This window comes from Panthera uncia (genome assembly GCF_023721935.1).
Source record: "Panthera uncia isolate 11264 chromosome B3 unlocalized genomic scaffold, Puncia_PCG_1.0 HiC_scaffold_1, whole genome shotgun sequence".
NCBI classification, from domain to species: Eukaryota; Metazoa; Chordata; class Mammalia; order Carnivora; family Felidae; genus Panthera; species Panthera uncia.
Genome location: NW_026057582.1, coordinates 79,800,994 through 79,823,552, shown reverse-complemented (window position 1 = coordinate 79,823,552; position 22,559 = coordinate 79,800,994). Strand labels below are relative to the sequence as shown.

Sequence of the window (22,559 nt, the reverse complement as noted above, 5' to 3'; positions counted from 1 at the left end):
AATTTGTTGTTCCGGTTCTACATGAGTCCATGGCACAGTATTATATTCTAAAGAATTATAAAGTTCTTATTTAATCTGCACTGCTAATCCAAAAGCCAGCCTTTATTTGAAAATTAATTCAGGTATACCCTGTATGTCTTAGAAACATTATGAATGCCTCCTGGTAAAACTTCCAATTATGTGTTCATAAATTTGTTTTTAACCTGTCAAGTATACATTCCTCTTCCTGTATCATACCTATTTTGTTCTTAGTGAAATCACTGGATTCCAAATCACAAAGGCATGCTTTATTTCAGCAATAATTTAACAGAGACAAATCCACTGCTTTATGGAAAGATGCTTATTATCTCCTGCACCTCTGCCTCTCACTCATCTGGACCTTTTTCCAACATCTACGACAAGAGGATTTTCTCGCTCCCCCGTCTGTTTTGCTCAACAAGCTGCTATAGAAAGAGAAGTAAACTGAGAACTGCTAGTCCAGAGACTTGGCCCCAGGGTTGTTGCTATCTTGAGTTAAGTAGACTTTGAATTTGTACCTTAACTGCTTTGGGCCCCCATTTCCTCGTGTATAAAATGAGGGGGTTGCAACAGATGATACTTATTAAAAAAATCACTCAATGTTTTATTAAGCTTTTACCATATACAAGGAAATATGCTTTGTGCTTTATATACATTATCTCATTTAATTTTAATCCTGCAAACAAGTTTATAAGGTGTATCAGTCAGGGTCCAGCAGGAAACAGATGGTACATATCAAATTGAGTAATTTGAGGAGTGCTTCATAAAGGAACTATATTAAAAAGGTGTGAGCAGGGTGTTAAGAAACCACAACGGATGGTGCAGTGCCCAAGGCTAGTTACAGACAGGAAAGTGACTACCTGAACCCAGAGAGAGATCTCTGTAGAGAAGGCTGATTGAGCTATGGCTGGGTTGCAGCCAGCCCACAGGGACCGTGGAATCTACACTCAGACCTGACTCTACCCATTCTGGGCAAACCCAACAGGAATCAAGGGCCAAGGTGGCCCTGTCCATACCTCACTTCAGGACCACAGAATAGGATGGAATGGATGTAAAGTGAAGAATGGATCTGGAGGGACCAACAAAAGATACCCAGTAATATTCAGTATAGTTATTCTGATTTATGCATGAGATTACTGAAGGTCTATGAAGGTAGTGACTTACATAAAGTTACAGAGTTGCCTTAGTACAAAACCAAGATTCAATCCCTTTCTGTCAGACTCCAGAGCCTGGACTCCTTACTACTCCTCAGCCTTGGAGTCCCTTTTATATACCTCCAGGGTTAGAAACAGCTGCAGAAATGATCTAATTCAGGGGCGCCTGGGTGGCTCAGTCGGTTAAGCGTCCGACTTCGGCTCAGGTCATGATCTCGCGGTCCGTGAGTTCGAGCCCCGCGTCAGGCTCTGGGCTGATGGCTCAGAGCCTGGAGCCTGCTTCAGATTCTGTGTCTCCCTCTCTCTCTGCCCCTCCCCCGTTCATGCTCTGTCTCTGTCTCAAAAATAAATAAACGTTAAAAAAATTTAAAAAAAAATAAATGATCTAATTCAACCATCTCCCTTAGAGATGCTTGAAAGAGATGTCTTTCCATTTAGGATCTGAGCACTGCAGAGACCTTAGGCACCTTTGAAAAGCTAGTAGTCTGTGTAGTCCTTCTTCCTGTTCTTATACTTATCATTTATATTCTGACATGTGATTTTGATTTAGAACCCTGAGTGAGACACTGGTAAGGATAAAGTTGTTAGATGAAGAAAATGGCATTCTTTTATATATATATAAAATTTCTTTCTTCTGACATACTGTCAAATTAAGCATAATTAAAGGATTTTCCTTTTTGGGTTCCTGGGTGGCTCAGTTGGTTAAGCACACAACCCTTTGTTTCTGCTCAGGTCATGATCTCACATTTTGTGAATTCCAGCCCTGCATCAGGCTCTATGCTGACATTCCAGAGCCTGCTTGGGATTCTCTCTCTCTCCCTCCCTCTCTGCCCCTCCCCTGCTCATGCTGTCTCTCTTTCATAAATAAACAAACAAACATTAAAAAAAAAAAAAAAAAGGATTGTCCTTTTCCCAAGAGTAATTGAGTGTATAGTGGGGAGTAAACTGCTGATTGGATTTTCCTGTTTCTCATGCTGGACTTAGATCAAAGCCCAAGACTATGCAAAGTGTTCCAGTAGACTATAGAAAAAGTGAGCAGAATGGAAGATGTTTAAATGAAGTGAAACCAAAAACTAGTATTAAGCATATTCTTCAATATCTTATATCTTCAATATCCCTGTGAGGGCCCTTAAGATAAGAAACAGAGAGGGGTCGCCTGGGTGGCTCAGTCCTTTAAGCCTCTGACTTTGGCTCAGGTCATGATCTTATGGTCTGTGGGTTTGAGCCCGGAGTCGGGCTCTGTGCTCACAGCTCGGAGCCTGGAGCCTGTTTTGGATTCTGTGTCTCCCTCTCTTTCTGCCCCATCCCCTGCTCTCACTCTGTCTCTCCCTGAAAAATAAACATTAAAAAGAAAAAAGAAAAAGAAGGGAAATTCTCATACAGTGAATGATCAGAGATTGTTAGTTACTCCTTGCATGAAAATTAAATTTGCTTAAGATGAGCAGCACCTGGGTAGTTCAGTCAGTTAAGCATCCAACTCTTGATTTTGTTTTAGGTCATGATCTTATAGTTTCTGGGTTCAAGCCCTGCATCTGCACTCTTGGCAGAATCCTGCTTAGGATTCTCTTTCACTCCATCTCTGCCCCTCCCCTGCTTGCTCTCTGTCTCAAAATAAATAAACTTTAAAAAATTTTTTGCTTATGGGGGAAGACTGTAGTAATTATCTGAGGTCAGGGGACCCATCCCCAATCTGTCTACTCCCTTGTCAAATAGAAATAAAAGTCCCACTTAGGACTCATAGTAATGGGGAACTCTTCCTGTACAAGCATTTCTTGACCTACAAACAGGTTATGGTCCCAAAAAGTCAGTAGTTCAGTTATTGGGAATATGAAACAAATCTAAAAGCCAGACTATTACGAAGTGTGACTCAGGGCTTGACCAGTCCTCAACACCCATTTAAACCCAGAATCTAACTCAACTAGCATTGCAAATGTACTTCCTGGTATGAAGCAAGAAGGGAAGTGAACTATTGGGAACCTGGCCTGGCTGCATCCCAGGTCAAGTCCTGTAGCTGGCCGGTCCTCACGGTCTCTCAGAGGTCAGAACTCTGGCACCTTCAGCCCCAGGCAGGAGTGGAAGTTTCAGTTTCACGCAGGCTGGAGTGCGAGATTGGTCAGTCCTGCTAACCAGATGTGAGAAAGCTGTTCTTGAGTAAACAGTGTTTTGGCCTGGATACGACTCACCTTGAACTCAAATGTCTTTTTCTTTCTTTTCTTTTTTTTTTTTTTTTTACACCAGAGTAGGTGATCTATCCTTTATTCCACTTTTTAAAGTAGAATAGTTACATTTTTGTTTTGGTCACTTGACAAACTTCCCAATTTTAGCAGACTGCCCAGAAGTCATGAGGTGCTATGAGTTAAGAGAAGGGGCATTTTAGTTACCTTTTCAGAGGCCATCACCTGGCCTTGAGAGAACACTCTCAGGAGAAAAAGTTCAGTTTGGATCTCAGTTTTAACTAGCTGAGTAGTCATAAGAAATCTCAAAAAAACCTGGTTGTGGCCATCTTTTCTAAGAAAAGTGATTTTCATGCCACTTGAACCCTAGCTATGCAGGTGTTCAGACTGTCAGATAGTCAGCAACAGCTTCATCAGGACTTGGTAGTAAGTGAAAATCTGGTTGGGACAATGAGGGGGAAAAGATTCCAGTGAGTCATATGCTGAACCAGTGCTATGAGATCCCTCTTTTCAAATAAGCCCTGTGTGTGGCAGAGTCAGCTTTTACTTTATTAGAGATTGGGAGGTGAACTAGGCTCCTATGTAGGCCTTTTAAAGATAAGTAACTGTGAACTTACCCTAAATTCTCTTTTAAATTAACTTTGATACCGTAAATTTCCTGGTAGTTTCCCCAGACTGGGGAAATCGGAATAGAGGTAAAGCGGCATCTAATAAACGAATCTTTTAGGATAAATGGGTGTTGTGGGGGGAAGGGGAGGTGGAGAAGGAAGGAGGTAAGAGGAGAGGAGGAAAAATGAGAGAAGGAAGGGAAAAAAAAGAAAGGAGGTAAGAAAGAAAGAGAGAGCATTCTGCCAGTTGACTTCATTTCCACACGAATCCACCCACTCTGAGCTTCTGTTGTTGCTTTGTTTATGCAAAGTTACCGGGCTAAGAGTGAAGGCTGAGAGATCGACGCTGATGAAGGCAAAAATAATTTTTTAAATATAAATGAAACACGCACACACCCCGTTTGGGCGAGGGCAATCCCAGCCAGCGGACTTTGAAATGAAAACACGCTGAGGAGGGGTAGGTGGGAGGCCCAGCAGCAGCGGGGAGCGTTGTCGGTGACCGAAGGAGCTCTGGTGAATATCAGGTTCGGATTAGTGACAACTCAGAAGTCACGAAGGCGGTTGGGGGAGGGAGGTTTGCCAAGGTCTCTGAACTCCACGGAAGAGAGAGCGGCTTCCCTTGGCGCCGGGCGGAGCTGGGCGTACCCAGAGAGACCTCTGTCCCGGCCCCACTGCTCACACCCTGCCCAGAGATTGAGTTTGTCAGCGATCATAAAATGGGAATTGATTATTCCAGCCACCATTGATTAGGGAAGAATGCTTACTGCAGCAGCAGGGGAAAGGTTAAGAGGAAATTGACCTTCTTCCTAGGTGACATAAAGTCATTAGGTAAATGAGATATTCACACAGGAGTTTTAAAAGGTCATGCTCAATTTTTATTTGTAGCCTGAAGAATCAACCTGGTGTGCGGCTTAGGGCGGGGACCCCGGTCTTCTGGGCGAGCGGACCGCCAGGAAGAGAACTCTTGCCGCATTGGGCAGGGGCACGGGTGTGGAGTGGATTATTGTCTTGGGAGGGTCATGTTGGAATTGGTGGGGGCCTTGGGACCCCCTCGCTTTGCACCTCATGCCTGACCTGTGTATGCGTACCTCTGTGGAGGTCTGTCCTTCGCTCCCAGGTCTGCTTGGTTGCTTTCGCCGGCCAGCAAAGGGATGTCAGGCAAAAAAGGACAATTAAAAACCCTTACCCTACCAGAGCCGGCCACGTCTCACGCAGAGTGAAAGTGTGTGTGTGTGTGTGTGTGTGTGTGTGTGTATTTAAGGAGAGTGAGAGATGTATTTATGCACATATTTATCCCTCTAATTATAGGAATTAATCCTCTTACTTATGACTAAAAGGTAACGTCGAAGGACGTCCCTTTGATGTGGAAAAGCATCATTTGTGACTCACATTCAGACTGATTAAGGAATAATTGTTGTTAAACGCTTTACAAGAGGAGAGTGTTTAATTGAGGGGCATTTGTAATTTTACGGCTTAGCACAAAATTAAACGTAATTAAAAACTCAGAAATTCCAACTGATTTTCCAATTATTTTTATTGTCTGAGCTAATTGTTACACAAGGGTATCACTTCTCCCCAAAGGCATTAAAAAAAAAAAAAGGCAACAATACCTTTCCCAAATTTCCACTGAGAGGATTCAGAGCTCTCTCCAGGTATAGGCTAGGTAAAGGATCTTCCTCCTTTCCCTCCTCCCTCGGTCCCCGCCTTGCGCTCCTCCCTCCCCCACTGTAATTAAGCGTTTCAGCCACTCTCCCCTTTCTCTGAGTTCCTGCAACACCTTGGGATGTGAGAAAGTGATGGCAGTTCTCTTCTGCAGATCATTACAGCAAAACCTGGAAGTATCTGTAGAAGGCTGATGAATTTCTTGAAGTAACACTTGTCATACATGGTGGAGAGATTAAAAAAACCTAAGTAAACACAACTCTCTGGGGGCGATCCCTCGATGCCTCTGCCTTAGAGTGTGTGGCAGGAGGGAGGCAACACAGCAAGCCGGGCTGGGAGACATTTTTAAATGCGCGAGAAGACACCCAGATGCATACAGTAAACTTTCTTTTGCTTTTCTAGTTTTTCTTGTTTTTAGTTGTTTGTTTGTTTGTTTTGAGAAATGAGTGGATATGGAAAAGCTTTTCATGAGGATTCTGGATTTTTTTTTTTTTTTAATGCTAGGATTGACAGCACAAAGCCAAGCTATCGTTGTATGAGTCACTTCTCTTCATGTCCAGATAGATTTATTTAAGTACAATACAAGGTTTATAAAAAGTGCTTCAATGTTGTGGAAATGAAAACGCATCCTTACAGCTTATCCAGAAGTGGCCCTGTCTTTCCTATCAGACTTGGAGGGAATCCTAGAAAATAAAAAAGCATAAAATTAGGCAGAATGTGAATTTATAAATTTCAATTAGTTTAGACTAAGTGTGGAGCAATGGAATGTTTGCGTTTCAGTAAGTGTCTTAATTTCTCTGTGATTTTTAGGATAGAGACTTCAGTGGATTCGAGCTTTCCATCAGGCTTTCCCATACACCCGCCCCCCCCTAAAATAAATGATTGCCTCTGATCTGACGTGCCAGGTGAAAATGGGTAGAATTAAAACTGTCAATTCTGCTTCCAACTTGTGTCTTTTGATTGAGTTCAAAAGCTTTTAAAGGTAAAGCGTGCCGATCATTTATATGTATTATTTCTTTTTCTCCTATCACAGCTTCTAAGTAAAAGAAAACGTATTTATGTTTTCAAATTCATTTTCCCTGGAAGGTTTCAGTCTTCCAGGTAATTTGATGATGGACGCTAACACGGGGGAGGACGTGTGCCCGGCAACAGCCCGGTTTACATGAGTGCGCTGTGGAGGTACGTTGAAGTCCGGTTTTTCCATTTTTCTACCTAACTGGTTTATTTGGAGCTGAGATGTGGATATTTAAACCAGAAGCTTTCCAAATGCTACATACTATTTCGGAGAAAAGGCTGGAGTAGGCAGAATTGGGAAGAAAGAGGAAGGCTCCCTTTGAAAGTTAGAAATGGTGAAAAAGACATATAATCCGATGTGGAAAATTGAGTAAAAGAGGCAGTGCACACTTTAGCTTAGGCAAAGATTACTGAGTCCTTTGAAGAAACTGACATGGATTTTCCAGAGATGGGAGGAAAGAGAGAGATGGGATGGGGGTGGGAGAATCCTAGGGTGGGCATTTTATGTAAATGAGTAAATTCGAAATGTAGTACAAATCCAGGATAGTGAAAGTGACAGTTCTGACAGTATTGACAACATAAATATATGTTTGAACACTGCACTTTCAGACACTTAACCGATGAAGCAATACAAAAATTCGACTACAATATTTCAAATAATCGACATTGATGTTTTGATACATCATTTTTATACTCCAAATCGATCTATCACTCTGGGGCTGGTCAATTTTAAGTAAAAATGGGCTGCAATTATTTGCACCTTAGCTAATGATGACCTCATAACAGTCCTCAATTAATTACACCAGTTTCTTCCTGTGGTGTTGGGGGGCTTGGAGGGGAGGCAAATCTTGAGAAACAAAACCTAGGATTGTGTCACACACACCCCCTACTTTCTATTCCATTTTTTGAGATTATGGGGAGGGGGCAGAATTTCAGAATTAGGAAGGGGACTTTGGTGATCACATACACTGCAGGCTGAGGTCCCCTCATTTCAAGTAGCCTCTGGGTGGAATATGGTTTTCACTTTTACTTTGCAAGGTCAAAACTAAATTTCAGAAAATGCAAGAAAGTTGAGTGAGTCTAAATCTTCCCCAGGCCCCATATCCTTTCCTCAGTTTCATGGGAGATTTGCTCAAAGGGAGAACTGAAGATTTTTCTAAGGCTTAGAATGAGGTGTGTGTCTGGGGGTGGGGGGTGGAGAATAAGAATTTTAAAGAGAGTATCTAAAGCATCCAGCTGAAGTTGAATCTCTCCTTTCTCCCCTATCCCCTCTGATTGCTTCCCACACCCCGCTGAGGGTTTATAGGCTACTGTTTAAAAAAAAAAATAACCAAAACCACAATAAGAAATAAGACAAATCTCTTCGAGAAAGGCGGGAAGACGTTGGTGAGTACTGCATCCTCAAGCGTGAGTTCCTGCAGTTTCTGTGTTGGCTTTCTCTTCTCTGCCCGGTGGGCTCGCCAGTGAGCTCTCTCTCCATCCCACTTTTCTTTCCCACTGCTCTTTAAATTTGGTGTGGTCATGGGGTGGGGGCTGGAAAAGCTAGCTCATTTTTAAAAAGAAATCTTGGACAGGCCCAGGATACAAACTTGAGCAGCGCATTATATGATATAGGCATCCCGAAGGCAGGAGAAAGTGTTGGGGATGGGGGTGAAGAATGAGTGCCCAGTGTTCTTCCGAAGTCCAGGCGAGAGCTGCTGCTCCCCAACCCCTTCCCTGAGAAGTTCTGGGACCCTTTCTTTAAACTCACACTGAGCCTAGGCCTCCCGACCTAAAACTTAGCTGGTCTCCACTAGTCAGGATTCCAGTGTCTGATTTCTTTCCTCCAAACTTCACAAATGCAGTTTTAATCCCCTCCAAACCACTACCAGCTGAGACGCTGGGACACAAGCAACATTTTCAGCAACACCCGCATGCTAATCAAAGACAAAGGTGGCGGGTGACCCACACTGGGTGAAGGTGGGAGCCCTATAAGAGCTCCTTTGCCGGAGCATCACCTGGTTCTGAGGGTATCAGCCTCTGACCAGATCTTTCCAAGCCATCTGCGCTGGGAGTAGGGGTTGGAGCTAGAAGAAGGGCAGCAGGAGGAAAGAAGAGGAATAGGATCAAGATAGTAAGTCAAAGAAACTAGAGAAAGAGAAAGAAGAAGGGAGGAAGGAAGAGAGCGCGGGAAGGAGCCAGGGACTGCGAGAGCGAGCGAGCGCACGTCGTGTTTGGAGCCCCGCCAGATAGCGCTAGAGGGCTATTTATTGAAATACTTTACTTCTGCGAGATGGTGAAGCAGCTAAAATTGGGAGAAATAAGACATAAGATAGAGTAAAAGGAAAGAAAGCACAATGATTCTACCATATCTTCGTTAAGACAATAAATTATGGAGTACTTTCTTGTTATTAATGGGGGTGGGGGAATACATGGTAGAAAGCCGAAGTGAGGAAAAGCCAAAAAAACAAACAAAAAAGGTCCCCTTCTATCTCTTGATCCCAACTAGGAAGAGAGTGAGCAAAGTTAACAGGTAAGGAAGGAAGTGTAATTCTTCCTAGTCCAACTTCCAGAGATGCTGGCACATGGCTGGGAAGGTCAAGAACAGTTCACAAGGATGAGCTGAGGTTTATAGAGAAGAGATATTTTTAACGTAATAGATGGCTGCAAGGGAATGGGGGAGGGAGAAGCAAACACATTATTGGAACCGCCAAATAAAATATATATCAAAAATTCCAACTGTCAGCCAGCAGGTCTGGAGCAGAAGAGAGTCCCTCTGCCTTTGTCCCAGTGATGCTGGGCTCAAGGCTGCCTCTGCAGGGCTGCAATCAAACATCCTGAATAACAATTTATAAAGACTTTGGTAAGCTTGGAGAAAGAATTAGACTACAAAAATTCACTGTCGCATTCAGACCTCAAAGAACAGTGAAACAGATGGAGAGAGAAGACCTAGTGACAGAGGTGAAGTCCAAAGAGAGAGTGACAAAGAATGAAATACTATGATCCTCTTTACTTGCTCAGGTCAGTAATGAAGGAAAGAAAACTTCTTTCAAATAATAGTTCAAAGTATCGATTTTGTTTTATTCTAAAAACTCTAGCATCGCACACATCTAGCTTCTCATTTAAAATTGCACTTTCCTTCTAACTGAAACATTTTTAAAATCAAAGTAATGATATCTTTTTTCCATACCAGCAAACAGAAAAACAGAACCTACACACACACACACACACACACACACACACACACACACACCTGCTTAACCCAAAATACTCCCAATTCAAAACATTAAAGTTACAAATAAGATTAAGGTTGGATTTATTTGCTCCTCTAGCAAGCCGTCAATTATTCTAACTATTGTAGGAAGACAAAAAGGATTTAAACCCAGTGATTTTAATACACAGATTAACACTTTGGACTTCACAGTTCTGAGGAATTTGAAGTTATCTGTGCTGAGGACCTATAACTTTCTGGAAAAAGAAAAAAAAAAGATCAAACAGGAGCACAGACTTCTTAAGGAAGGTGGGCCAATTCACCTAAAATAGAGTCTAGGTTCATAAATGCTCATTTCAAATTAAGTACTCTCCATAAAGCTAGTGCCCTTTAAATTGAGTAACTGTATTGGGATTCAATTATTCTTTTTAAATCTTAAATGTTACCTATAATAGCATTCCATGTTGAGTCAAAAAAGAAGAGGAAAAATAGAAAAGAAGGAGTTCTCAGAAGTCTTAGGGATGCTTCAATAAGAAAGAAGTGATTAAAAACAGACTAGACTCTTAAATTTGAGAGGCCCATCCCCCCTCCCCCTCCCCCCCCCCCCCCCCACCAGATCAGGTCCCCTCCCTTTCACCTCTTTTTTATGCAGTGCCCCACCCCCACTCCAGAGCTAAGTAGCAGATTTGGGATTCTGAAGAAATAGGTTTCAGCATCCATATTTGTTCTGGGGCACTTGTAAAATGCGATTTGTAGAGGGTCTTTAGCCTTCTGATTGTCTTTGAATTGTTTTTACTGAAACAGATCTTTTGCAGTTAATGAGTCCCCACGCAGCTGGACAGCTCCTCTCGGACACTGAGAACTCTAACCCCAAAATGACCCCAATTTGACACCGCAAGATGAAATTTTACCGCCTGTTAAAACCATTTCCAGCCTGGGCAAAGGGAGCTGACTGTTGACGGAGGTGTGCGCCGCCTCCTGCGACCCCCATCTCGCGCCTGTCTCCAGGGCCTGCCCCACCTACTTTCCCTTCACCCCAAATGTGGAAGAACAGATGAGCCTCTCCGCCTGGGTGGGGGTGCAGAGGCTGAGTGAGACTGGAGCATCGGCAGCATAATTATCAGGCTAGAAATCAGAAAGTGTGTGTACCCCACTGCTTTGGAATCGCTTCTATCGGACCGGCAACACTGAAGGAGGTAGGGGGATATCAGGAAGTTCTTAAATGCTTTTTAGCTCTGTTAATAAAACATCAGCAAGTTGGTGATTAAAAGTAATAGTCTGAATTCATCAGAATGACCAAGAACGGACACCCTGAATCACCTCCAACTTGATCTTGTGTGTAATCTATTGCCCTGCGATGCTATTTTACACGTACAGTTTCATAAATGAATGCAACTAGGTAAGTGGAATCTCTTTAGTCGCATGAAATTCGGGATTCTCTCCTTAGGCAATCAGTGAATTTTAAAATCATGCAGACTTTCCTCCATTCGGGCTTCATTTTTAACACTCGCACTCCTAAACTGAAGTCTTCGGAGTTAAAGATGATTGTGGTTTTTTGTTTTTGTTTTTTCCCTCTGACTCTATCTTAAAATGTCCTATTTCTATCTCCCTCCTACATCAAGCAGATTATCCCTGTAGTTTGCTTTAATGTATGCAATACAATGCAAAAGAAGTTACAGAATATTAGAAAGTAAGGAAGAAAGGAGTTCGGGTTAAAATGACTTCTGCCTTGCCCAAAGGATTAAAACACAAGAAAAATCGAGTTCCAGCCTTCTTTCTTTTGTAAAACCCAAGATTATCACGGAATAATCAACCCATTATTAGCCTACCAACTGTTTGAAAATACAGAAATCAGCAATCGCTCTGAATTGTTTTTTACCCGAATGCATTGCCAAGTATGAAACTTATATATTTCTTAATACTCGTGAAGTTTTTCAAAATAAAGGCTGTGGGGGATGCTAACTCACTTCACAGTATCATTATGGAAAAAAAAAGTGGTGGTAAAGGCAGCATAAGGTAGAAACCTTCAGTGTTTAAACTCGGCAACGTAGAGATTTGTTTCCAAGTTGATCTTTATAAAAGGAGCGTTTATCAAGGAAATTGAGTTTCTTTTTAAAAAGAGAAGTGACGCTTACTACACAGGCTGTTTAAAACAACAATAACCCTATTGGCGACAATACGTACACAATATTGAAAATACGAACAACTGGAAGAATAACTAAAAATCACTATGAACTTCTCAGCGGCGCTGCACGGGGAACTCGGAAACAGCAATTTCAACATCTCTAGTAGAAAACCCTCCGCAGGCGGAGACCAGATTGTTATTTTTCTCTCAGCCTTCCCGCCCCGGCTAAACTGAATTCTCATAACTGCCGCTTGAAACAAAATTCTGCAAGACAACTTTTTTTTTTCTTTTTGTCTTCTTTCCTTTTCTACTCACCTTTTCTTATATGTCGACGAGCAACTCAGCAACAAATAAGGAGGATGCTTTTAATCTTGGAGTTCTTCTAGGGAAAAAAAAAATGAAAAGGTGGAGGGGGACGGACCCTCCCCACAACCTGCAGATTTATACCCGTTGGATCATACAGGCTTGAAGCCCGGCGTAAAAGTGGCTGAAAATCTGGTCTAGACTCTCTTCTCCGAAGCTCCGAGCGCCGGGCCGGCTCCTGCTGTGGTCACCCCGGCAAATAACCCGAGGTCCACAGCCCAGCTCCCTGGCGTCGCGCTACCCTCGCCTCTGACAGCCCCACCGCACTATTTTTATATGTGAGGGCCGATTTCCCGCAGACATCATTGTTATGATGGCTCATTTAATCAAACTGTTTAATTGCTCTGGTAATCACTATCATCATCACAGGTGCTCAATCATTCATCATTTTTGGAGGGCTTTATTGACCTCCGGAGCTCATTCCCCAGCCCTATTAAAACGGGGCCAAATTTCTCCGACTTAGCTTGGAGTCTCTGCAGGCTGCGATCTAAGCTCAGTTGAGTGTTGCCCGAAAGCTTACAGTGAAGCAGAGAAGATGTAAAGCCCCCCCTCCAACCCCATCCGCGCGCCTCTCTCTCTCTCTCTCTCTCTCTCTCTCTCTCTCTCTCACACACACACACACACACACACACACACAGCTTTATTTTTCTCTGTGCTTCCCATCCCCCGGGAAGTCGGGTCAAAATTGCGCGCGGAAAATATGCTACTTTCTACTATCCAGAATGAATTCAAAGTTGGAGAGGGAGTCGGCTGTTGAGGAACAGTCTGTTTTCGATTCCCTGAGCCAGGGACCATGAATCGGACAAGAGCGAGTTGCTGGGTAGAGGGTGCGCTCGAAGCAACCAGGGCCGGACTGCACGGCTGGCGGGAGCAGGGGGGGCGGAGGAGGCAGCTGCGCAGAGCGCGCAGGGTGACCATAACTCCGCCCCCAGCTCGAGGCTCGGAGTGATTGACGCACCGCCACCGTGAAACTGGCGGCGTCGAGGTGAGGCTGGGTGCAGCTCCTGCCGGGGATTGGGTGAGACACCCGCCAGAACTAACTTTTTACACAAAACAGTGTAGGATAGTTACCTTCCTCCCCCTGCCCCCAACTCTCGTCCTTTTCCTTTTTGGAAAAGTTCTCTCGTAGTCGGCCGGTCTTCCCGATCCCGCGAAATTGTACGGTATAATTAACACAACCTTTAGCTGGCGATACCGCTCTCCGGCCTCTGCGCCCTGGGCGACCACAACAAAGCTGGGAGGGAGTACCGGCCAATTCTCCTTGAATGGCATCTTTCTCCCTCCCTCTCTATCCGGTGCTTCCCAGCTCTAAGTGAGATCCACTTCGGAAGCGCACACTAGTGGCGCGCGCGCACGCACGCGCACACACACACACACACACACACACTCTCCCTCCTGGCGACATCAGACAACATCAAACACCCAAACGACTCCTCCCCACTTCCTCCCTCCCAATTCCATCGCGGCCCCCAGAGACTCTCCAGGGTGGCCCTTGTCCGCGCCGCTTGGAGACAGTGCTGAGTTAAGCTGATCTCTTCTTGTCCTGAAAAAAATAAATGTTGACAAGGGCGCTGGATGTGCACAGGGAAGAAAGTACCACTTAAAAATAACAAAAACAAAAACAAACAAACAGAAAAACCTCTAGGCCGGCAGTGGTACGATTTGCACAGCCAGCTGCCCCTGGATCTTAGCAGAAAGCCCTCAGGGGCGCAGTAATCGGCTGGCAGAGGCATAGGGGCCCGCGGAATTAAAAGGAACAAAAGCGAGATCGCCATTCCAATCGTCCCCAACACGACCCCGTTAGGCTTGCGCCTGGTGTGATGGGAAAATGAACTAGAAGTAAGTTTGAAAAAAAAAAATTTAGAAGATCTGAGGCTGTACCGTACTTTCCCTGTGGTTTTCTGCAGTTTTCCTCTCTGCGCTCTCCCTGTCCTCTTCATTCTCTCCCTCTTTCCTCGCTCGCGCGCGCCCGCCCGCATGCGCGCGCTCTCTCTCTCTCTCTCTCTCTCTCTCACACACACACACACACACACACACACACACACACACAGTCCTCTTCCTCCGGCTCGGTTCCCCCCCCCGCCCCCCCCGGCCGTCCCCGCGGAGAACCAGGCTCGCTGATTTGCTCGGGTCCGCGAGGCTCCTGCCTCCCCTCCCCCCCACCCCCCGCCTCCCCCGCCCCCCCAGCCGGGGCCGTCCGATCGCACTCGCTGCATATCAGAGGCTCGGCGCGGCGCGCTCCTCCTCGCTCCCGCTCCCCACTCCCGGGATGTGTCTCCGCCGTACGACGGGCTATGGCCACCACGACTTCCGGGTTCCGTCATTTCGTTCTCCCGCCGCCGACCCGCGCCGCCAAACTGAGGCTCTTCTATAAGCCAGGCAGCAGCCAACCTGCCAACACCTACTGACACTCACTCATCTCCCAGAGAGAGAAAGAGAGCGCGAGAGAGCGAGCGCGAGAGAGCGAGCGCGAGTGAGAGCGAGCGAGCGAGAAAGAGAGAGAGGGAGAGACAAAATACCTACCAGGAAAGGGGGGGAGGAAGTCCAATTTTTGCAAACTATTCAATTTTTTTCTTGATTTTTCCCCTCTGCTTTCTTTGAACGATACTTTAAAGAGAGAGGATCATATCATAGATACCGCGGGGGCCAAGCTAAAAGAGGGGGGGAGGGGGGAGGAAAAAATTCAAGAAGCAGAAACCCCTCGCGGAGTTTTACTGGAAGAAAAAAAACGGGTCTGAAAGATTCCTCCTCTTCATCATCATCAACCATCATTCATTCACTACCTTGACATTCCGGGCTTTGATTGACAGCTGGAGTGGCAAAAAGCCATGAAACACGACAGTTCGGTTACATGTGGGCTGCTGACGGGCCGCTCGTAACCTTCAGTTCGGGGGCTTGACAATTTTTTTTTCTTCTTTTTCTTCTTTTTCTTTTCTTTCTTTTTTTTTTTTTTTTTTCAACTGAGGGGAAGAGAAGAGAAAGAGGGGGAAAGGAGGACCGAAGAGGAGGAGGAGGGGAGGGGGGAGGAGGAGGAGGTGGAGGAGGAGGAGGAGGAGGAAGATCGGGAGGAGGAGGAAGAAGAGGAAAAAAGAGAAAAAGAAGAAATATCACAGAAAAAAAAAAAAAACTCTTCGTTGTCTTGCCTGGGCTTTTTTTTCCCCCCCTAAAAATAACATATTGGAGAATTGGGAGAAGTCTTTTTGGTTTGGAAAAAAAAAAAAAAAAAGGAATCTTCAGCCTAGATCACTTTCTTATCCGGACTGGGATATTAAATATACGACACATCCAGGAGTTTATTGGAGCGCAGACTGATGGCGCAAAGGGTAGGTTTAAATCTCCAACACTTACCTAGATATAAATCCTCTCTTAAGAGGGGCCTGTCCCGATGCCTCCTCTCCCTTCAACGCTGCTGCTGCTGCTCGCTGCTTGATGATGGCGGCCAGTATTTAAAAAAATAGCAGCAAAATTATTCATCGGCTTTTCCCCCCCGTGCCTCTGCGTGTGTGCGAGTGTGTGTGCGTGCGTGTGTGCGTGTCTGGGCGCGCGTGTTCCAGCGCTGTGCGAGCGGGCGGGCGGCGAGTGCGTGTGAGTGGTGTGTGTGCGTGTGCAATTGTTACACGCTTTCGCCTCGCTCCAGCTTTTACCCCAGCAGCGCGATTCCCCCGGTTCTCCTGCTGCCGCCGCTGCCGCTGCTGCGCCGCTGCCGCCGCTGCTCCCGCGGCTCGGGGCGGGCACGGGCTGCGTAGGAGCCGCCGCCGCCGCCGGGGCCGCCGCTGGGGCCGCGCTGCCGCAGCCGCTGCGCCGCCGCCTAGACTAGCCTGGGCTGCTTGTTTTGTCTCTGAAATTGACAAGGACGCAGGGAATCCGCTGCTAAATAATGTTTCTGGTAACTTTCACGTTATTCCCCCCCCCCCTCCGCTCCCTGCCCCCGGGGAGGCACTGGCCCCAGTCTTCCCTCGTCCTCGGCGTTCTCCTCCTGATTATTAGCGTTTTTCTTCTCTTTATTTTGTTTCATTTCGCCTTTTGATTTATTGGATCCTCGGGAGGAGGCGAAGGGGGGTTAGGGGTGGGATCCGGGGCTTCCTTCTCACACTAACTCCACTTCTCCCTCGGTTGGCTCGCTATGGTTCTGCTGCCTCTGGCCCGAGCGGGACCTCCCGGCGCCCCCTCGGTCCCTGGCCTCACTGCCCCCTCTCCCTGCTCTAAACGCTGCTCTTGGTTCATACTTTTTCATTTTAAAATTTAAAAACATTTCCCCCGCAACTTTCAACTCGTTGTTTCGGCTGGTTTGGTTTCTGTGCGTTCAACTCGTGCTCGGTACTTTTCTCCTTTCTGACTTTGTTTTTATTTCTCTCTCTCTCTCTCTCTCTCTCTCTCTCTCTGTCTGTCTCTTTCTTTCTCTCCTGCCTGCCCCCGCTGCCCTTCGTCTTTCTCCCTCCACCCTTCCTCTATTCCTTCCCCACTCCTCTCCCGGCTCTCTTCTCCCATCTTCTTTTTCTATTCCCCCTTGGCTCTCCCTCACCTCCTGCGCCCCCCTCCCCTTTGCCGGGTTCCGACAGTACGATGAGCTGCCCCATTACGGCGGGATGGACGGAGTAGGGGTGCCTGCTTCCATGTACGGAGACCCTCACGCGCCGCGGCCGATCCCTCCGGTTCACCACCTGAACCACGGGCCGCCGCTCCACGCCACGCAGCACTACGGCGCGCACGCCCCGCACCCCAATGTCATGCCGGCCAGCATGGGATCCGCTGTCAACGACGCCTTGAAGCGGGACAAGGACGCGATCTATGGGTAAACCAACCGCCCCCCCCCCCCCGACCCAGCATACTGTTTGTGAGGGCGAGTGTGTTTTCGTCCCTGGGGGGGTTGGGGGGGTGGGCGGCTAAGGGGGGGGTTGTTTGGGGGGGGGGGGGGGGGGCGGGGGGGGCCGGGGGGGGGGGGACCGCTTGCCTTCAGAAAGAACAGAGAAGGGGGCCTGCTCTTCTTCGCCTGAAGTGTAAATCCCCGAAAGATAAAGCCTCTTCCACCCCCATAGCCCAGTCACTCCGGACCCCACAACCCAGAGTGACTGAGTCCTGAGAATCTTGCCAGGGCCTTCTCCCCAAGGACGGGATTCCTGGCCAAAGGACGCAGAGCTGGTCCTTCCAGGCCCCCTAACTGAGGCCTTGACGAAGGAGAAAGTTTCCTGCCGATGAGGAGCAACTTTGTTGTTTTTTTTCCCCCCTCTTCTGTTTCCTACCGAGAGTCTGGGAGTCACTAAATGCAGCTTGAGCTGGGATCAGGGCTGCTTCTGTCGGTCAGGAAGTCCTAATCACCCACTTCTTAATTCTCTGTAAATAAAGGGGGTAGACCTTGAAGTGCAGCGGGGTGGAAGGGACTGCTGCTTGCACAGAGCTGCTCTTAGGAGGAGTGAGGGAGATGGCTGGAAATTCCGCGTTTTATATCCTGAGAGAATTCGGACAGGGATGGCGGTGCCCGGTCCAAAAGTGTACCTCTCGGGCTCTCCCAGTTGAGAGTAGGTGGGGAAGGCGGCGGTTTGCCGAGGGGAGGGGACGGCTGGTCAACGGCCACGGAGCCTGAAGCCAGAGGCCGCAAGCATCCCGAAGTGGAGCTAAACCGCCCGGAGGAACACAAAGGGCAGACGCGCACGCACGCTTCCAAGTTTTAACACTCGATTTATTTGTTTTGCCTGCTGGAGAAATGTGGTCTTTGGAAGGAAGCTCCTCGGCGTTTAACATTCCTATTATTTTGGCCCCCACGCCCGGGCTTTACTAGAAGTAGAGCAAACAAGTTTATAAGGCAAGGGGGTAGAGAGGTTAGAAGAGGACCCTCTCCGATTTTGATTTAGGAAATGCCACTTCGGGCGTCTGTGTGGGTGAAGCCTTCGGCCTCCTTCGAAATGACCATTAATGTGCAGAGCTAAAGCAATTAAAAAAAAAAAAAACTCGTAGTGTTCCATTCTTGAGAGGTCAGGGCTGGGTATGGGGTTGGTTCTGCGGCCTCTGTAGTATGGGGATTGGGTCTGGATCAGCTCCGGGCTCCAGACTGCCTGAGCTGCTCGGATGTTTCATTATTTCCCACTGAGGCTCTTCTTACTCGGTGGGCTGCAGTGGCCAGGGGCTTCTCCCACCAGCCCTGAGGGACTCCTGAGCTGAGGGAAAGGGCCAGGCCGTTTTTCCTTTCTGTTTCTGGCCCAGGCTCGGCTGACTGAGGAAGGCTTGTAAAGTGTGATGCGTGCTTGTTTTATGAAAGAAGGAATCCGAACCCTCCAAACTTGTTGATTACAGTTCTCGCTCCTTCCCCTCTGCACCCCGTCTCCGTGTGTGTGTCTCTGCGTGGCGCTGCCCGTTAGGCACCCGTTGTTTCCTCTGTTAGCTCTGGTCTTTGAGAAGTGCGAGCTGGCGACCTGCACTCCCCGGGAACCCGGAGTGGCCGGCGGAGACGTCTGCTCCTCCGACTCCTTCAACGAGGACATCGCGGTCTTCGCCAAGCAGGTCCAGCCTTCTTGACCCACTCACCCTCCTGCAGACCCTCACCACCCCCTCCCCTTTCCTCAGAGCTTTACATGAAAGAGGAGGAAAAGGCAGGGACACCCGATCTGTTCCTCTGGCCCAGTCCGAGCGCTACGCCTCCTCCCCATCCCTGAGCCTGGAGGCGAACTGGAAGCGGAGATAAATATGGGTGTTTGTTTTTCCCCCCAGCCAGGAATACAGGGGCTCGACCCTCGAATTAAAGTTGACCTGCTCCTAATCTGGGGCTTGGCCTTTTCCCCGCCTGCAGCTACTAGAACAAGAATTGGGGATAGGGGTGGTGAGGAACCCGAGAGTGCCTGGGAGGGGAGGAAGCTGGGCGCCTGGTGGGGTGGTCAGTGCGGGCAGTAAGGTGAGGAAGGCTGAGAGCCACTGTCCCTTAGAGGGCTGAATAAGAGGGTACTCGGGCCTGGAGCAGGGCCCTGAATTTCCAGCTGCAGCTCAGCATTTCCGGGTACCCCTTAATGGGGCTAGGAGCAGGAGGCCCAGTACTTTTTCAAGCAACCGCACTATTTTAAGGCACTAGTTTGTGTCCTGTGTTTTACCAAAGCCTCTCTCCTCTTCGCGGCGGCTGACTCTCCACCTTTCCCCACTCATGCAATTTAGTCCGTGACAGGGATTTCCTTCTTTCAAGTTGGGCTGGTAATTCATGTTGACTTTCCCTGCTTCTTCCAGGTTCGTGCGGAAAAGCCACTTTTTTCCTCAAACCCAGAGCTGGACAATTTGGTAAGGCTCACGGTTTCTTCCCTTTCCCCAGCCTGGGCCCCTTTCCTTGCCTGGAAGCACCCACTTTCCCCTGGAGCTCCGGGGAGTTGGAGCAGAACCCTGTTTTGAGGCTCCAAAGCGACGGGGGGAGGGGGGTGGTGAGGGGGAAGGGACCAGTTTTGAGCCCCTGAAAGGAAGAGGGGAGGTAAGGGGTGAGGGGTGGTTGTAGGGGAGAGCAGAGGCCAGCGAGCAGCAGGCGGGGACACAGCGCCCCGAGTGTGAGCAGTGGATGAGTCCCGGGTCTCGGCCCGGGAGTGAGGCTTCGAGAAGTGAGTTATTTCCTCTCTTTGCCGGGGTAGGCAGCCGAGCCCCCAGCAGCTAACCCGAAGGAAATAACCGCTGGCCCAGCGGAGGGCGGGCGGGGAGTTGGGAGGTGTGTGTGTGTGTGTGGGGGGGGTCCTGGGGCAGGCCCGCGCAGGCCACTTTTAGGTGCGATTCTTTTGCTAATTTGCACAATTTCAATATTAAAAGTACTTAAATCCGCTCTCAAAGGCCCTGCCTCACCATTCATCTTGAGTATTTCCTTCTTTAGTAAGGACGGGTTTTGCTGGGTGTGCTGTAAAAAGCTTTCTCTCTCCGAAGCTTTTTTTTTTTTTTTTTTTTTTTTAATTTGGCCTGAGGTCGAAAGAGGGGACGGTTAAAGACTCAGGCGGAGAAGGAAGGCCTGGCCCTAGGAAAGCAGTCCTTCCAAATAGCTCAGTGAACACAGGGGGCAAAGATATTAGACGCCTCGGCTCAGGTTGAGTCAGATTCCTACCCGTGGCCAATGAGGCAGAGATGATCAGTAATCACTTGGTTTTTCTGATGATTTCTTGATGTGTGGGTTTTGCCTGGCCACTTGCCTGTTTCTTCTCCCCAGCTCAATTCCCCCCCCCCCCCCCACTCAGGGCTTTGAGTCACAGAGCCCTAACTCCACACTCCAAACTTTTCTTTCAGATGATCCAAGCAATACAAGTACTAAGGTTTCATCTCTTGGAGTTAGAAAAGGTAAGCAGGGAATGACACTCCCTACTTTGATTTAGCCACTTCCCTCTCTCCGTTGAGTCGGGATGTCTTCTGCCAATCTCCAGGCTGAGGCACTGAGCACCTGGAGGTTTTGAGCAACTTGTTACTATGTCCTTCCTTCAAACTGCTCCTTAACCCAAGGGCTCAGAGGATGGGTGAATTAGGACAGCTCTGCTGTGCGCCGCCCCCCCCCCCCCCGCGCCCTGTCTTTTTCCCTAGGCATTCAGGATTATTTTGAAATGCAGCAAACCATTTGTGTTACTGGACATTCAGCCTGCTTGCGTCTCTATTAGCTTAGCTCACCCTCAGACCAGAGCGCGCATTAGGTACACGCAGGGGGAAATCATCCTCGCTGGGCTGTCTTCACATTGCTCTCCAGCTCAGTCACTTTCCCCTGGAAACATATGAAACTCTTAGCTTGTTGAATCGCAAATGCCAATGCTGTTCCCAGTTCCAGCGTTCTAACATTTTGATGTTATCATCAGATTGGATCCCCCCTCCCAACCCCACCTCCGGACTCCCAGTCTGAACCCAGTTATTTCCAGTCTTGTTTCTACTCCCTTTATTGTGACTTGTTGCTCAGGGAAGTCTCCCGAGAATAATATCTGTTGCAACAATTGCTCTATTGTTTCCTCGCCTTCAAGTATTACACCCATTAATTAGAGTTAGTTTGGAAGAGGTTGCACTGTTGCTCTTTCCAAATGTAACCCTGCATCCTGATTTTTTTCCCTTTAAAAATGAAACAAAACAATAACAACAACAACATGAGCTGAACCTTCACCATGACCCTCCCTTTAGGTCCACGAACTGTGTGATAACTTCTGCCATCGGTACATTAGCTGTTTGAAGGGGAAAATGCCCATCGACCTTGTCATTGATGAAAGGGACGGCAGCTCCAAGTCAGATCACGAAGAACTTTCAGGCTCCTCTACAAATCTCGCTGACCATGTAAGTCTGAGAGCCCTTTGGCATTCTTTTGAGACTACTGGGCATAGCATTTTTAAAAAAGTTGTTGTAACATTTAGCTAAGCTCAAACTTGGTTTTCTTGTTAAGGGATTTGGTCTCTTTGGGGGTCTTTTCTCCCTTTCTCACCACCTCTGCCACACCTTTCATCTTCCTTTGCCCTTTGCTGCCCCCCTTCCTTATTTATGTGGAGAACCAAAGAAACCAGGGAGTTGATAGAGTGATTTGTGCTCTTAATGTGTAAAGTTTCCTGGATTTGGTGACTTGAGTGTTAGCAAATTGTCTGTTTGATATGGTGACTGCTGCCTTTCCTGCTTTCCCAACTCTGTGTAATCAGTGCGGCAGGGACCCAGAGGCAAGTCGGCTAGATGGACAGGGTGGGGGAGAGAGCACTGAAGGACAAGAGAGAATTGGGGAGGGAGGGCCAACTTCCCAGTCCCTCACAGAGATGACAATCCTGAGAATTATTGACAATCTTGCATTGCATTAGAAAGGAAAGAAGGAGTGAACACATTACAATTCTCTGAGCTTTTGCTCTATAGAAACTTATTGTCAGTATATGGACTTATTGCCAAGTGCCTGAAGCATCTTTATAATAAAAGACAGTAACTTTGATGAAACAGTTATTAACAATGTATTACAGAAAGCTGAAGGGAATTGCGATTGAGTAACCATAGGTTAGTGGTTGAATTTTAACACTTAAACAGTCGGTGAATGAAGACAGAGTATAGTAAGGAGTGACTGTGTATGTCAGTCTAGGAGGGGAGATTTCTTTCTATTCTCTGTTTTTAATCCTATTTTGGAACCGATCTAGGGAGCCTGATGCTTTAAAAAAAAAAAAAAAAAGGAAAAAAAAGCATATGTAGTGAGACTGAAAATTTGAAAAAGAAGCAAAGAGAAGAAAGATTGCAGCTGGTAGGAAAGGCAAGAGTGGCGAGGTTAAAGAGTGGGTGTGAACAGCAGTTTATTTATAGGAACTCAAGCCT

At 47.3% G+C, this 22,559-nt stretch overlaps 1 protein-coding gene and 1 long non-coding RNA gene across 3 annotated transcripts in view; one reads left to right on the top strand and one right to left on the bottom strand.

The window, feature by feature from the left end:
- Positions 1-5,504: 5,504 nt before the first annotated feature.
- LOC125909826 (uncharacterized) lies at positions 5,505-15,935 on the bottom strand. Its single transcript, XR_007453783.1, has 3 exons — positions 15,657-15,935; positions 12,261-12,327; positions 5,505-6,299 (listed from the first exon to the last, which is right to left on the bottom strand). It is a non-coding gene; the product is annotated as an uncharacterized LOC125909826 (long non-coding RNA).
- The window catches only part of MEIS2 (Meis homeobox 2), a 211,836-nt gene continuing 203,790 nt past the window's right edge, over positions 14,514-22,559 (top strand). For both annotated transcript variants that reach the window (XM_049613300.1, XM_049613301.1), the window contains exons 1-6: positions 14,514-15,631; positions 16,868-17,100; positions 18,662-18,803; positions 19,515-19,565; positions 20,541-20,591; positions 21,408-21,557. In XM_049613300.1, the coding sequence (XP_049469257.1) occupies positions 15,620-15,631; positions 16,868-17,100; positions 18,662-18,803; positions 19,515-19,565; positions 20,541-20,591; positions 21,408-21,557 (639 nt within the window). In that variant the 5' untranslated portion in view covers positions 14,514-15,619. The remainder of the gene's footprint in view (positions 15,632-16,867; positions 17,101-18,661; positions 18,804-19,514; positions 19,566-20,540; positions 20,592-21,407; positions 21,558-22,559) is intronic.